Source organism: Cyphomyrmex costatus, unplaced genomic scaffold, assembly GCF_001594065.2.
Source record: "Cyphomyrmex costatus isolate MS0001 unplaced genomic scaffold, Ccosl1.0 scaffold61, whole genome shotgun sequence".
Classification (NCBI taxonomy): domain Eukaryota; kingdom Metazoa; phylum Arthropoda; class Insecta; order Hymenoptera; family Formicidae; genus Cyphomyrmex; species Cyphomyrmex costatus.
Window position 1 is genome coordinate 485,459 of NW_017280167.1, and position 14,997 is coordinate 500,455.

General features: G+C 31.5%; 3 protein-coding genes across 3 annotated transcripts; 2 read left to right on the top strand and 1 right to left on the bottom strand.

Annotated features, from left to right (window-relative positions):
- Positions 1–733: 733 nt before the first annotated feature.
- Positions 734–2,629, top strand: nac (GDP-fucose transporter nac). Its single transcript, XM_018547153.1, has 4 exons — positions 734–798; positions 1,004–1,208; positions 1,826–1,964; positions 2,040–2,629. The coding sequence occupies exons 1-4, from the start codon at positions 734–736 to the stop codon at positions 2,627–2,629; spliced, it is 999 nt and encodes a 332-aa protein (XP_018402655.1).
- A 350-nt stretch (positions 2,630–2,979) lies between these two features.
- Positions 2,980–8,743, bottom strand: LOC108779690 (Dihydrouridine synthase 4). The gene is made up of 11 exons (XM_018547152.1): positions 8,374–8,743; positions 7,817–8,014; positions 7,188–7,724; positions 5,544–5,652; positions 5,311–5,471; positions 5,172–5,251; positions 4,819–5,094; positions 4,403–4,690; positions 3,693–3,762; positions 3,379–3,612; positions 2,980–3,296 (listed from the first exon to the last, which is right to left on the bottom strand). Exons 1-11 carry the CDS (start codon positions 8,448–8,450, stop codon positions 3,086–3,088), a joined length of 2,241 nt encoding a protein of 746 aa, XP_018402654.1. The 5' UTR covers positions 8,451–8,743; the 3' UTR covers positions 2,980–3,085.
- Positions 8,744–9,882: 1,139 nt separating this feature from the next.
- Positions 9,883–14,915, top strand: LOC108779666 (U3 small nucleolar RNA-associated protein 14 homolog B). Its single transcript, XM_018547125.1, has 6 exons — positions 9,883–10,349; positions 10,839–11,159; positions 11,263–11,514; positions 11,704–12,861; positions 13,076–13,547; positions 14,842–14,915. Exons 1-6 carry the CDS (start codon positions 10,194–10,196, stop codon positions 14,913–14,915), a joined length of 2,433 nt encoding a protein of 810 aa, XP_018402627.1. The 5' UTR covers positions 9,883–10,193.
- The last annotated feature ends 82 nt before the right edge of the window (positions 14,916–14,997 follow it).

Here is a 14,997-nt window from a genome sequence, read left to right on the forward strand (position 1 = left end):
CACATGACTCTTCTACCATGATTTCGGCCAAGAAGACTAGTTCTAGTCTTCTTGATTTCGACCATATGACACATTTCCTAACCTAATAATTAACTTTAACGAAAACAAAATTACCATTCGATGGCACATACCAAAACCCTCAATTTTTATTATTAATATTTCGTTTCGTGAAGTAATTACAGTGCATATTTTCAATTGTCAGATTCGTTGGTTTCACAAAAAATACACCGATTGATATATGTATATATATATGTTTTTATCAACACTGATGGGGCAAGCATAAATTCATACAAATAGCACAATTTTCCTATTAATAACAGAACACAAGCTTAATTTTATATAATTAATTAGTACACATGCTTATTGTATTTTAAGAAGTAGATATATATTTGAAATTTGTGGCGGAAGCAAAAAGGAAAATTCTTGTTTAGTTCAGCAAAAAAAAATAAACCTATTGATGTGGCAATTTAGAATACGCGTTTACATTTTATTAAATTATATCAAATTGCAGTCTCAAAACTATTTACCATCTGGTTGAAACATTGTGATTTTATGGAATTATTTATACTGTAAACAGCAATATGTAAGAGACATTATCTTGACATATCTGATTAATGTAGACTATCTATTTTACAACAGTCATAATAATTCGACTATCGTAGTAGATATTTGGCATAATTATTTCACATTTTTAGCTGAGATTAATTATTCTAAAAATTATACAAATCTCAAAATGCAATTAGAAAGAGGACTGACGTCAAAGTATACATACATCACATATGTGATTGTAGCTTATTGGTAAGTCTCAAAATGATATAAAATTATTCACATTGAGCAACTCATACATTGTTTTATCGATTATTAAATATATTTATGTGAGTTGAACTCTTAAGATACAAAGAACATACATCTATTCTTCATAAAATTATTCTTAAAATTCAAAATTATAAACAATTTTTTAGTCAAAGATATTCTTCTAAATACATTTTTTAATTCTTTTCAGGATAGTATCGATTTTGACTGTATTTATGAATAAAGCACTCCTGTCCAGTGACACTGTGAATTTGAATGCTCCTTTATTTGTAACTTGGTTTCAGTGTATAGTGAGTGTAGCTATCTGTATTACTTTACGCATAATATCTCAATGGTTTCCAGACTGCATTGAAATTGCAAATAGTAGCCCATTTAAAAAGGATACTTTGAAAAAGGTATACAATTTGATTTAAGAATATTACTGCATGATACTAATGTTCAGCCCGAGGCACAATTGAAAAGCACAAAAACCATGTACATATATGGATTTGATACATTGTTTCCAATAAATTGAATCTGTTATTCTCTGTTTTTATTTTCTGTGCTTTTCAATTGTGTCTTGGACTTTACTTTCATTATAAATAACTAGAAACAGATTATTTAAATTTGAGGGAAATCTTTGTATAAAGATTAATTGAGAAATATTTAATAAATTTAACTAAAAACATCAATTATGAATTAGAATATTTGAAAAATATACTACAGCTTTAAGTCTAGCTTTAGATACTACAACTTTAATTTCTTTCTGATAATTTTTATATGAAATTATATAAAATGTTCAATTATACCAGGTTTTGTGGGTTATTGCCTTGTTTTTCTTCATGATACTATATCAGAAGGATATATCAGTGCACTCCTCGCCCTAATGAATGGCATGGTTCACAAAACATCGGCATTAAGAATGAAGAAAAACACGGCGAAAACCCGCAAACTTCTGGAATAATTGAAGATAATACTCGTGAAAGCCTCAAATACATATATAAAATGTTTACATATTTTTTAAATTTTACAGATACTACCGTTATCAATTCTGTTTACTGCAATGATAGCAACTAATAACTTATGCTTAAAATACGTTGGTGTTGCATTTTACTATGTGGGTCGTTCGCTAACGACGGTATTCAATGTCATATTTACTTATACTTTACTGGGTGAGAATTCTACACATATCAACTAAATGCTAAAGAATATGAATTAACGGAAAAACTAATTAGTGAAAGTTGCAGGACAAACGACGTCTTTCAAATGCATAGCATGCTGCGCAGTAATTATTGTTGGGTTCTGGTTAGGGGTAGATCAGGAGCATGTAGCAGGTTCTCTATCTATTCTTGGGACACTTTTCGGCGTGCTTGGATCGTTGTCGTTATCCTTATATTCTATCCGTATGAAACAGACGCTCCCGATTGTAAATCAAGATATCTGGTTACTCTCATATTATAACAATGTGTATAGCATTGTCATCTTCATCCCGTTAATGATAATTAGCGGGGAACATACAACTGTATATAATTATGAGAAGCTTGGACATCCTCTTTTCTGGGGTGCCATGACAATAGGTGGTATATTTGGCTTTGCCATTGGATATTTCACTGCCCTTCAGATCAAAGTCACGTCTCCATTAACGCATAATGTTAGCGGTACCGCAAAAGCATGCGCTCAAACGGTTTTAGCGACTTATTGGTTTAACGAAGAGAAATCGTTTCTCTGGTGGATAAGCAATATCGTTGTCCTTACTGCCAGTGCGTTTTATGCGAGGATTAGGCAACTAGAATTGAATAAAGAGTACAGAATCGAAACGCGACAGTTTAAAGTATAACAACGGTAATAAGATTAACAATTTTATTCAAATTTTTATATTTAAAATGTTATTGTATACAAGCGTGTATATAGTTTTTTAAAAAATATTTTAAGAAAATGTGGAATATAATGTATGAAAGTGAGTTATTCTTTACATGTAAATTGATGCAAAATTTCATTCAACAATTTTGCGACATATGTATATGTATAAATATTTCTTGTGTGTCATATCAATGTAAAAGTATTATGATGTGTTAAATATTTTAAATATTAAAGCGTATGATATTCATAGTTTTTTTTTTCAACAAATTTTCTACATACAATATAAAAAAACTTCCATTAAGCATTCATATAATTCTTAAGGCTATGTCTCTAACATTATTTCCTAATATCACAGCATTATATAATCTACAAAATTCTTAGAGATTATTGATTTTTTGTATGTAGACGCTTTTAACAAGGCGTAAAACTTGGCTTAAAATCGTGATGCAATTCCATTTCCACGACTATCCGAGTGGCTTGATAGAGAATCTTTCCTTTTAACAATTGCATTCACACTTCTCATGGATGAGATATCGTCATGAGATAATGACGATATTATGGAATCTAGTTGAGCTTGCAATGCAGCCTCCATCGAATGTCTTTGATTATTTTCAATCACCATACCGTCGGAGGCAAAATAGTATCTATAAAAATAAATAAATTGATATGTTATCAATATATCTTATGCTTTTTATCTACTTATTTAAGATTAAATTTGTTATATACCTGGGATATTCTATTGCAGTAGAAACATTTAGTGCACGTACGATGAGATTGTAGAGAATTTGACCGTTAAGAAAAACATCATTCGAACCCAACACTCCACGTAATCCACATAATTTTTCATTATGATGAAAAATGATAGGAATGAACGTGGACAAGTCATCGTTATCAATATTATCTAAGAAAAAGGGGATCCCATCCATTCTATTTCCACGGCCGAAAGGTGAACTTAGACCACTGTATTATTTATAATACGTTAATGCAATGACAGTCATTATCTAATAGATGTGTAAGTATAATTGATTCCTGTTACTAACGATAAAATGCTAACGTAGTTATCTTGCCAATCCATTGCCATAACTCCGGTATATGTTTCTCTTTTTACTTCTAAAATTACGATTATGAAGTTAATAAAAAATTATACGTAGATCTGATAAAAGTTAAGCCCATTCTACAATTGCGTAAGCGTAATTGTAAATGGTTGTAGTTGTACGAATTAACTAATCATAGTCAAATACGAAAAAATGTTCGACTGTGATTTAACAACAGGGTTGTACGTTTTTACATGTAAAATTATAATAATCTATATCTCTCTACACAATATAAATACTATATAAACTGTTTCATGTGTGAATAATCTATAGATCATCTATGTTCTTTATTGTTGCACTAAACTGTGTTTAACTTTTATCTTGCTCTTATATATTTTTTATTCATCAATATTAAAGTCAGATATAAGAATAATAATAATTAAATAATAAAGGGCTCTAGATATTAAAAATTAACACAATATGTAATAATAGAGTATTTAAGAGCCAACTACTTAATAGCCTAATTATTTTCTTATAAAAAGAACTGAATTTCCTTTTTCCATATTGTAGTATTCAATTTACAATAATTTATATATTTTATATTGCTTATTGTTTACATGAAAAATTGTAAGCTTAACATAAACAATATATAAATATCTCATATAAACGTAAGCTGGAAATATACAGCATAACACCGGTTAAAAAAAATGTCTTACCATATTGCAAAGATTGAGAAGATTGCAAAGATAAATTCATCAATGTTTGAGCAACGAGAGCTTGAGATTCTATGGTAGATGCATTATCTACCAAAATTGGAAGGTTTTCCAATGCTTCAATCAGCTCTTGCATAAAAGATGCATGTAATGGATAATAAATTGTATGACGATGCAATGTTGAGCTTTTTGCCATCGTTACAATAGGTTCGTAACTTGCCAACTGTTGCAGCAATTTGTCATTGAGAGTAGTATTATATAGAATTTCATATTCAGTACCATTGTATAGTGCTAAAAAAAATGCTAAATATTAATATAATTTGATCATATAGATATAGTTCAACAAAATCAAAACGGGGTTGCATAAAAGTTATTGTCTACAATTGAAAAAGTTGCAAACACAGTGAAACAGATTATACCTTCTGCACCATAACGTGCTACAACGTCCAACATCTTTGTAAGTTCGTGCAATTGCAATTTATCACCTGGATTTAAAGGACCAGTGGAAAATATTTCATAATCTGTATTCTTTGACGCTTCATCTGCAAGATCCTTAGATATGACAAATCCTTCTCGAGCTAATTCAACAATAGGTTCGACAACATTGCGCCATGGTAAATTGCCATATGATCTTTGAGCAAACTCTAATCCTTTTAATACAGCTGGCAAACGTATTCCAGCTTCGGCAAAGAAACCTATTGTATAAGTAGAATATGACTTTCTTATTATTTACAATTATACATATTAAATCAATGAACAAAATTGTATTTACCTGTGGTTGTATTACTGGCAAAATCAATGACAATTGGATGAGTGTAATTTTTGTAATTATATATCATTATATAACCACCTCTAGAAACAAAATTAAAGTTAAAAGAATGACAAGAAAAATTAGTTAATTAATATCTTACCCTCCAAAACCAGTTTTATGAGGCGCTACTACAGCCATGCAAATAGTAGCTGCTACTGCAGCATCAATCGCATTGCCTAATCTTGTTAATATTTTTGTACCAATTTGAGAACAATTAGAATAATCTGTGGCAACTGCTCCATGAATGCTATGAAGATTACTCTAAAACAAGATAAGGGTTAAAATGTTAAAATATTTTATTACTACTTGTCTTTTTATATTTTTAATATTTACCTGTGGTATACTTTCTGTATAAAGAATTTGCAATATCAGCATAGTAGTAATGGCAAAAGTCAATGCTACAAAGCAGACGATAATAAATTTCAACCCATTGCCACAGAGTCTGTATTTGTAACTCCTCTCCTTTGTTAAAGGACATTCTTCAGTAAGACCTGTAAATATACTAAGCTAGTATTCTTTCTTCTTACTATACACACACACATATTGGATTTAGAATGACCAATTAAATTATATTTGTATTATTTTGTTTAAATGGATAAAATAACTTATCCATATTATTATTTGACACATAAAAGAGAAAGATTAAAGAGATTAAGAACCACAAATCATAAAGTTAGAAATTTTAAAACAAACAAATACATCAGTTAAATTAATTATTAATTAAGCAGTGCAAATGTAAGTAGTGAAAAATATTTAGGCCAATGCAAGACGGATGACTTACGTGTATTATAACTCATTTTCCACTGTTCGGCGTTTTGTAATAATTTTATACGATATTACAATAATTAATTTAAGTTTTTGTTAAAGGAAATATATTGAGAAAATTACAAACGTCAATAATAAAAATTAATACAATAATACATCGACAAACAGAGAAACAAACTAAAAAGAATGTTGATGAAAGAAAACTGGATCTTCTGTCCTTTTTCGAAAGTTTAATATATTCTACCGCCATCTATGTATATCCGAGGAACTAAATAATAACATGGCGGCGTAAAGCGGGCTTTTCAAAAGTTTATTATTTCATAAGACATAAACCATGTGCGAAACTTTACGTGGCTGAAGGCAGTATTCCTAATTTGTTTTAACTTTAAGACCCCATCTTAAGTAATGTCTTAAGATGCTACTGGACAGTATTTAATTCTTATTTCAAGACTGTCTTAAGCAATGCTTAAGATGTTAATATGATCCTCTGATTGGTTCGCGACATCTCTAGATTATACTTAAGACAGTCTTAAATATAAGAACTGACTTTGGTTGGTATTTGTAGTTGATTCTTATACTTGAGGTTGGCTTAAGTACAGTCTTAAAATGTCATAAGCCAATCAGAGGGTTAGCATCTTAAGAGATCATTTAAGGCTGCGGTCCACTTAGTACTTCAAATGCTACAGAGAATTTGTAGCACTAACTGATCCAATTGACGCTTCGGAACTCTTCCAGCAACTATGATACGTCATCGTTTTTGCTCCCGCTGCCTTTGGAAGGTGAATTGGCTGGAGCATTTACGTAGAGATTGTAGCATTCGGAATAATAATGGACCGTAGACTAAGACGATTTTAAAATAAGAACCAATTATGAATACCAGCCTTTGATATTGATTCACATTTTAAGACTGTAAGACGATTTTAAATATAAAATCCAATTATGAATATCGGCTTGACGTTTCCTTGAACTTTTCTTTATGAATCCGTATTAAAAATACATCCTAAAAAGTCAGTAGAATCATCCTCCCAACAATTTAAATATTTTTCTTTACGTTGCACGTGCGAAGTATTAAAATTACACCTAGTCAATTCTGTCGAATTAGATGCGTTTGGTTTTATGTTGTAATAATTCTCTAGAAACTCCAGAACAGATGATTTATTTTGCAAACTATTAAATAACACTCGATCTTTTCTTGGCAAGATCTTTTCTAGCATAAATACCAAATGATGATGAAAACATTGAAATTCAGTTGATATAGTTGACGTAATATCCAACCAATCTTGAACGCAAACGAGTGGAGTAGCAGAGTATCCCGAAAATAATGCTGGGTTAGTTAAAATACCCCTAGCAGACATTACACCCTCACATCTGGATTCTTTGAATAAGAATTCGGCACTTTCTAAGCTTTTTGCATCACCGTTTGCTATGAGAGGTAATTGTACATAATCTCTGAGAAGCTTAAGATTATCTAAATTAATTGGTTCATTACGCATCTCAGGCGTCCTTGCATGAATTGTTAAGAATGAGGCACCAGCCTTTTCCAAAGTTTGGCACAATGTTATTGTCTTATGTATATCTTTTAACAATCGTATCTTTGCAGAAACAGTGAATGGTTTTGGAATACAATTTCTAACTTGATACACTAAATCCTTAATAAGCTCTGGTTTTCTCAATAAATCAGCCCCATAACCTTCTTGCATGGCCCAACGCTGTGGACAACCACAGTTTAAATCTACGCCATTGCAATATCTGTTAATCAGAAGAATACAAAAATGTAAAAAAGACAAGAGCCATACTATCAAAATCACAGATGTATATAAACTAATTCATAATAAACTTACGGTGCAACCATCATTGAAGCATCAACAAAATCATTTACAGTTTTAGCTGCAAATTGAACAATTAGTGGCTGATCATTTTCATGCGTGATAAATTCATTATCTCTAGCCTTTGAAGATTGCACAAATGAGTCTGCTAAGATCATGGGTGTAAAGCATATGTCACATCCATATCGTCTCACAAGTGTTCTGAACTGTAACCTTACAAAAAACAAGAAGTCAATATAGTTCAACTTAGATGTTTTAGAATCGTTGGAATATTTGTGTAAGTATGTATCGTCTACAGGCATATCTATTTAACTAGATGGCATACAAATTGTAAACTAGAATCTCACTGAGTATAAAATCCAGCAGCGTAATTCTGATTGTGGATGTCTAATATTTGATGACATTTAATTGTATTGATATATATATTTTTTTAATTAAAAATATCTCCTATTTTTCGTTCACTATTTTGAAAATAAATTGTCTTCCACAAGTTGTTCGTAAATAAGAAGCGTTGACTATAGTAAGAAAAATACACTAATAATAAACTAACGAAAATATTGTTTTCTACTTACTTGCTATATCTGACCATTGGAGCACATACTTTTATCATTCTTGGCTCTTTTAATGTTGCCATTATGTCGGTAGTCATAATGGGGTAATATTTTCAGTAACCACTCAGATAAACAAATAACAGATTTATACAATTAGATATAAAAAAATAATAAGAGATTTTCTGGTAAAGATTAATGAGTATCCCGGTCACCACAAACTGCGATAAAAACACTTAATCGTGTAAGTAAAAATTTAACAAAAAAAAGCGTGGCTTTGCACTGTGAACTTCAGATATTATGATATTAATCGTTGAAGTTGATAATCATCCAGGAATCGGGTAAATTTATTAAGAATCTGTCATGCAACATTAGGTCTGTTCGCGTTGCTTGCACTTTTTGCACTTACCATCTTCGCTTTCTCTCTTTTTAACGCCGAATATATATCTATCTCATTTTAAGTGCAAAATTATTTGGAGATTTCATGCAACGCGAACAGACCTACTGACTATGTTTACACCGTCTTCTTCTTCTTGGCTCCTGTCATGTTTACACCATGATGTATATCTTACATCATGGTTTACACCAGTTTAGGGTGATTTTACATGCAGCGCGGTACGCGGTAGGCGGTAAAGTAACTAGGAACCGCGCGCGGTAAAGGTATATCCACACAAATTTGTGCATAGCCGCATAAGCATAAAAACGTGAACCAATCACAAGATTAATATAAGCGACGCCATATTGGCTCAAAGAATTTACATATGGCACGAGCATAATATTGAAATTTTTATGGTATATGAATAAAGCGGGGAGCACAGACTTTTGCATTAAGCCGCGCTAATTTTCTCCTACTTATTAATTATTTTTCCACAAGAAAATATTTAAAAATCATTAATGTATAATTTTCAATAAAAAATAAATAATAATTAATAAAAATAAATAACATTACGATTGCGTGCGTGCGTGCATGTGTGTGCGCGTGTGTCAGTTATGTTAGGTTGGGTACTAGAGATCCTATAATAAGAGTTTGGCCAAAGCGGACCAAAGATGGCGGATAAAAGGAGATGGCGGATAGAAGAACTGATCTGAACGCGCCTGTCGGAAAATACATCGAAACACATCAAACACATCGAAATGTAGTAGGTTAGAGAAAGCGAAATATATGTCACGTGACAGTCAATACTTCCAACTTTTCCCACGATGGCGCTAAAATCACATCTTGATTTTTCATGGGGTTTTCCGAAACCGTGTTTCGAGCCCATATTTAAGCGGGGAGCACAGACTTTTGCATAACGCATAAACCATATACATAAAGAATCTGATTGGTCCATTGACTCATGCATAAGAAAATGGGCCAATGAAATTCCTTATGCACATGCTTTATGCGTTATGCAAAAGTCTGTGCTCCCCGCTTTATTCTCGATCTCCTTCTTATTACTCCGTGGACCACATGGTCGGTGCTTTCCATTGTATATTTTTGAAAGTGTTGCCGACTTTGACTGTGCATTGCATCACACAGATGCGTGTCCGCGGATAAGCTCGTCTCGATTGTTCGTCATTTTGCACTTTTCGACGACTAGGGCTCTTATGACGCACGTTATTGCGTTATTGTGACGACGCCGTAGACACAGATGCCCGGAAACCGGTCGAGCAATGCCATTTTCGCGGGGATTGCATCACCCGTTCGTTTTCATATTTTTGTACGGTTCACTTTAAAGACGTGATCTGGCCGTATCGACGTCCTATTTCATTGCTTGGAGGCTTGAAGGCGAGAGCCATTATTTAAGGAAGAAGAAGAAGAGCTTTGCTTGTGTGTGCTACCAGTTGCGCCAGGCCGCCGACCGATGGCGCTACCGTCGAGTGCTGCAAGCACACTGGATGATCTGATCAAGTCATTGGAGCAAAAAGAGGATCAGAGCAACCTCATCAAGAAGCTTCGTTACATTCAGCAAAAGAACAAAGTTCTTTCTAAACCATTGGAGAAACCAGCAGCTGAAAGGGTAAATTAATCTCATTAATAAGGATTGATTGTTCCATTTTTTGGTAAAGTTTACCTGTTAGGTAAATAGCAAGATTACTCAAATCACGTGTACAGATTGTCAGATTTACCCAACAGATAAATTTTACCGAAAGATGGTACAGTCAGCCATAAATTAAAATTGATTGAACTTCTTTATGTTATTGTTATATAAAAATAATCTCAATAGATTAAAAACAATGAGGATCAATGATTCAATATAATTTTACATGATAGTTAATATATTTGTTTATAATTATACAATAATGATTCTGTGTTTTAATCCATTAATTTATTATCTGTCTTCTATAACAATTATCTCGTTTTACATTTAAAATTTTGAATTAATTGTCATCAATCTTTTTCAATATTATCTATTTTTATTCTTATTTTTTTCATGATTGGAAATTCTGCTAATGAAATTTATCCAGTCTTGAAATAAAAAGAATTACAAGAGTCCAAATCTTTATAGATAAAAAGGGCAGTTGGTTACGAGAAGGTTAAAGAAGAATTGCAAAAATGGGACAGTGTAGTAACCAGAAACAGGATAGCAGAACAATTATCTTTTCCATTGAAACGTGTAGCACCAGTAAAGGATTCTCACACTTCAAAAATTCCTAAATTTCTAAGTGGATTCAGTACAAAGTCTGATTTAATGAAGAAGTTTGAAGAGCTGGATTCAACATTGCTGTATCCTGATGACAAAGAAGAATTAAAGGACAATAAGTACAAAATGACACTGGAAGAAGTAACCTTGAAGAGAAAAGAAGCTGCCAAACTAAGGGCACAACAGGTATAAATATATTATGTAGTTATAATATTAAGTGATCTATTAGTATGACTAAAAAAGATAAACAGATTTAATAGAAATGCTTTTAATTCTTTTGCATTTTTAGTCATATAAAGAGGTGAAGGCGCATCGTCAGCGTAAGATAAAGAGCAAGAAGTTTCATCGCATTCAGCGGAAGGATAAAATCAAACAGCAGTTAAAGGATTTTGAAAAATTAAAAGATAGCAATCCAGAGGAAGCCTTGGCAAAGTTGGAACAGTTAGACAAAACTCGTGCTGAAGAGAGAATGTCATTAAGACATAAAAACACGGGTCAGTGGGCTAGGAATAAACAAATTAAAGCCAAGTATAATAAGGAAGTGAGTATTATTTTATTTTAAAACCTGAACAAAATTATAATATTTATTTTTAATAGAAATTATTTTAATAAAAATATATACTCAAATATATATATATTTTTTTAAAAATAATTATTTATCATAAACTCTTAAATGTTAGTAAAAATGTCTGATTAAGAACAAGAAAATAAAACTAATTTTTTTTGTTAGACACGACAAATACTTACTGAACAATTGGCCATTAGTAAAGAATTGACACAAAAAGTTAGGAGAACAGACAGTGATGAATCTGAGGAAGATGAAGAAAATATAGAAAATGTGGTGGATAAAGAATATGAAGAAGATAAAGAAGATGAGATATTAGTAAATGATAAGGAAAACAACATAAAAACTGAATCTGAAATTGAAGACTTTATTAAGCTTTGTCAGAAATACTATGATAAAAAGCAGCAGATGAAAGGAGGGAAAATAAAAAAAGATGAAACCATACCTTTGAATGAAATCATACTGGAAAAAGAAAAAGAGACGAGTCATATTGAAAAAAGTAGTACTTTACAAGTAAGCGATACAGAAAATGAACTTTGCGATAATCAGAAAAATAGTATTTTAAAAACTAATACATATAATACAAAGAGTGAGTTACACGGCAATGAGGAAAGCAGTTCTTTGCGAGAAAACAAACGTAATACAAAAAGCAAATTATGTGGCAATGAAAAAAGTGATACTTTAAATGCAAATATCAGTGATGTAAAAAACAAATTTTGTAGCAGTGAGAAAAGCAGTACTTCATTAGAAAATACAAATAACATCAAAGATAAAATTCATAAAAAAGAAAATAATAAAGGAAATTGCAAAAATAATAACAAATCTAAATCACACGATAAAAATAAAACAATCGAATCCAAGAAATTAGAGGAACATTTAAAACGTAAATTGAATCCAGAAAAGGAAGACGTGAAGAAGAAATTGAAGACAAGTGATAAGACAGAAAAGTATGAAGAGAAAGAGGAAGAAAATGAAGATTATTTGTCAAGTCTCGAATTTGAAGATCCCAAACGGAAACCTATTTTGGATTCTCCATTAGAGGAAACCACTTCCAGGGAAAATGTTCATGAGAACAGTAATTTGACGAAATTAAAGACAATAGCAAATACAATGCAGGAACCGGCTGGCATGAGTAACGAAATAGAGATAGATCCGAAAAAATACGTCAATATAAAACCTAAACACTTAAAGACGCAACTGCCAGATGTGGCTACAGCCGGGGATGAGGATAGCGAACAGGAAGAGGAAACGCACAGAATAATGAGCGAGGCATTTGTGGATGATGACGTTATCGAAGAATTTAGGAAGGAAAAGGAAGAGGAGGTATGTAATAATAAAATTGTATGTTTCTCTTTTGTATGTATGGTATATAGTTTGTATATGCTCATAAATTGTCATGATATTACATTCTGAAAAAAATCAATTCCCTTAAATTTGGTACATAGATATGCAATATAAGTATAATAAATATTGAATAATATTGTATTTTAAAGAACTATAAAACCTGTTATAATAATCATATCCAATAAAATTTTAGATGAAAAAGTTGCAGCCACAGAGTATTGATCTGAGTCTACCTGGATGGGGAAGCTGGGGAGGACCGAATATCAAAAAGAGTAAAGTGGCTCGTAAGAAGAGCCGATTTATACTGAATATTCCTAAACAAATGCCACGTAAGCCCGAAAATCAGGGTGATGTCATAGTATTCGAACATGAGAATGAGAAATTGAGGAAACATCTCGTCAAAGAGCTACCCTATCCGTTTACCAGAGTTAAGGACTTAGAAGCGATTATCAGAGCTCCCATCAGTAGGACCTTCGTCCCAATGAACGCTCATCTACGACTCATTCAGCCGTCAGTAAAGACCAAACTTGGACAAGTGATTGAACCAATGGATGAGAATGAATTGGTGAAAGAGCAACCAATGGTAAAAAAACCGTTAAAGCATATCAAGGCGAAGAATTATAAGAAGAAGAATATTATAAAGAACAATAGCAAAAAGAAATATAAACAGAATGTATGATACAAAAATTCTACATCTTATAATCATTTTGTGTATATAATACAAAATTATTTTAAAATTATTGATTAATAAACTAACTGTTAATAAAATTCAGTATTTAATATTTGTTTGTATTGCTGAAGTTATACCAAGAAAATTAATAAGCATCTAATATTTTCATTAAAAACATATTAATTGTTTCATTAAAAATGTCTTAATTGCGTTTCTCAAATTATGACTCTAGTGAAGAAGATTTCGTATATCTTAATTTTTAAAAATTATTACATTTTAAATTTTTTAAAATATTTGAAGAAAGCTTAAACTTTTTGCAGATTATATAAGTTTTTTTTTTTTTAGAAATTATAGAATGAGAAATTTTTAAAGTCTTAAAATATTTCAGATTTTACTTATATAAAGTACTTATTTTAGAAAAAAAATGTAGATTCGGTACTTTTTGAAGTGTCCCAATTTATGTAAAAAATTTGAAAGAAAAATTTTTTAAAAAATTATGTAATACAGAAATTCTAAACTTTTAAAATTTATATAAAATTGTAATTCTACGTGTATCGTAAAGTATACGATGGTTCGTAAATACTTACAATTTCTCGTAAATCTTAAGGTGCTTTTTCATGCGCAGCACGCTGCAGCAGCAATTCGTTACTATTGGTTAAGAATTTTATGTAAGCTAGACGACGCACTTCCGGCGCAAAATACATTTTGCCGCAGTTCGTTGAAGTTGAACCGAACGAACAGCAAACAGCAAGCGGCAAAATCGAGAAAGCGTACAATATGTCCGTCGTTTCATTATGAAAATATTATTTATTGCAATAAATATTAGGAAAATAAACGAAAAATGGCTTCGGATAAGGTACGAATGTTTGTAAATTAGATCATTTTATACTTTACACTTTACTTTTTCAAATTTGTGATAAAGTATAAAATGATCTAATTCGCGTCTGACCAATCGCGTCTGTCGTCAAAACTAAATGATAAATGCGATTGATCAATTCCAATGGACTAATCGTCGATAAAGTTAATCGGCGTTGGTGAAAGAGGCCCTTAAACACAATCGTTTTTCGTTAAAGATGGTACACTCCGAACTTCAGTGTAAATTCGACAGCTCTCGAACCATCAAGATAATGGTAGAGTGTAATAATTTTTAATAATATTAAATTATATACATGTAATCTTATTATTATAATTATATATATAATTAATATATATGTAATTTTACAATAATTTTTTTATATGCTTACTAAAAAAAGCAAATATTTTGCATTTGGAAATTGAAATCTGCGCAGAACCGTATGAGATTCGTCTCGAGATGTCTCGAGTGCTCGAGTCAGCTCGACTCCTCGAGAATGAGCTCACTTGAGGTTATGATCCGATCGCCCGAGGAAACATTTCGGTCGCTTGACCGGCTTAACGCTTGATTCACAATCAGTGAAATTACGAGC

Excerpts from the sequence above, each read along its gene's own strand:
- nac (XM_018547153.1), top strand. The coding sequence starts at position 734 with ATGCAATTAGAAAGAGGACTGACGTCAAAGTATACATACATCACATAT. Across the intron at positions 799-1,003 it reads TATGTGATTGTAGCTTATTG|GATAGTATCGATTTTGACTG; the intron begins GTAAGTCTCAAA and ends AATTCTTTTCAG. Across the intron at positions 1,965-2,039 it reads ATTTACTTATACTTTACTGG|GACAAACGACGTCTTTCAAA; the intron begins GTGAGAATTCTA and ends TGAAAGTTGCAG.
- LOC108779690 (XM_018547152.1), bottom strand. The coding sequence starts at position 8,450 with ATGACTACCGACATAATGGCAACATTAAAAGAGCCAAGAATGATAAAA. Across the intron at positions 5,252-5,310 it reads CATAAAACTGGTTTTGGAGG|AGGTGGTTATATAATGATAT; the intron begins GTAAGATATTAA and ends TTTTGTTTCTAG. Across the intron at positions 3,763-4,402 it reads TTCTCAATCTTTGCAATATG|AAGTAAAAAGAGAAACATAT; the intron begins GTAAGACATTTT and ends TCGTAATTTTAG.
- LOC108779666 (XM_018547125.1), top strand. The coding sequence starts at position 10,194 with ATGGCGCTACCGTCGAGTGCTGCAAGCACACTGGATGATCTGATCAAG. Across the intron at positions 11,160-11,262 it reads CCAAACTAAGGGCACAACAG|TCATATAAAGAGGTGAAGGC; the intron begins GTATAAATATAT and ends TTGCATTTTTAG. Across the intron at positions 11,515-11,703 it reads AAGCCAAGTATAATAAGGAA|ACACGACAAATACTTACTGA; the intron begins GTGAGTATTATT and ends TTTTTTTGTTAG.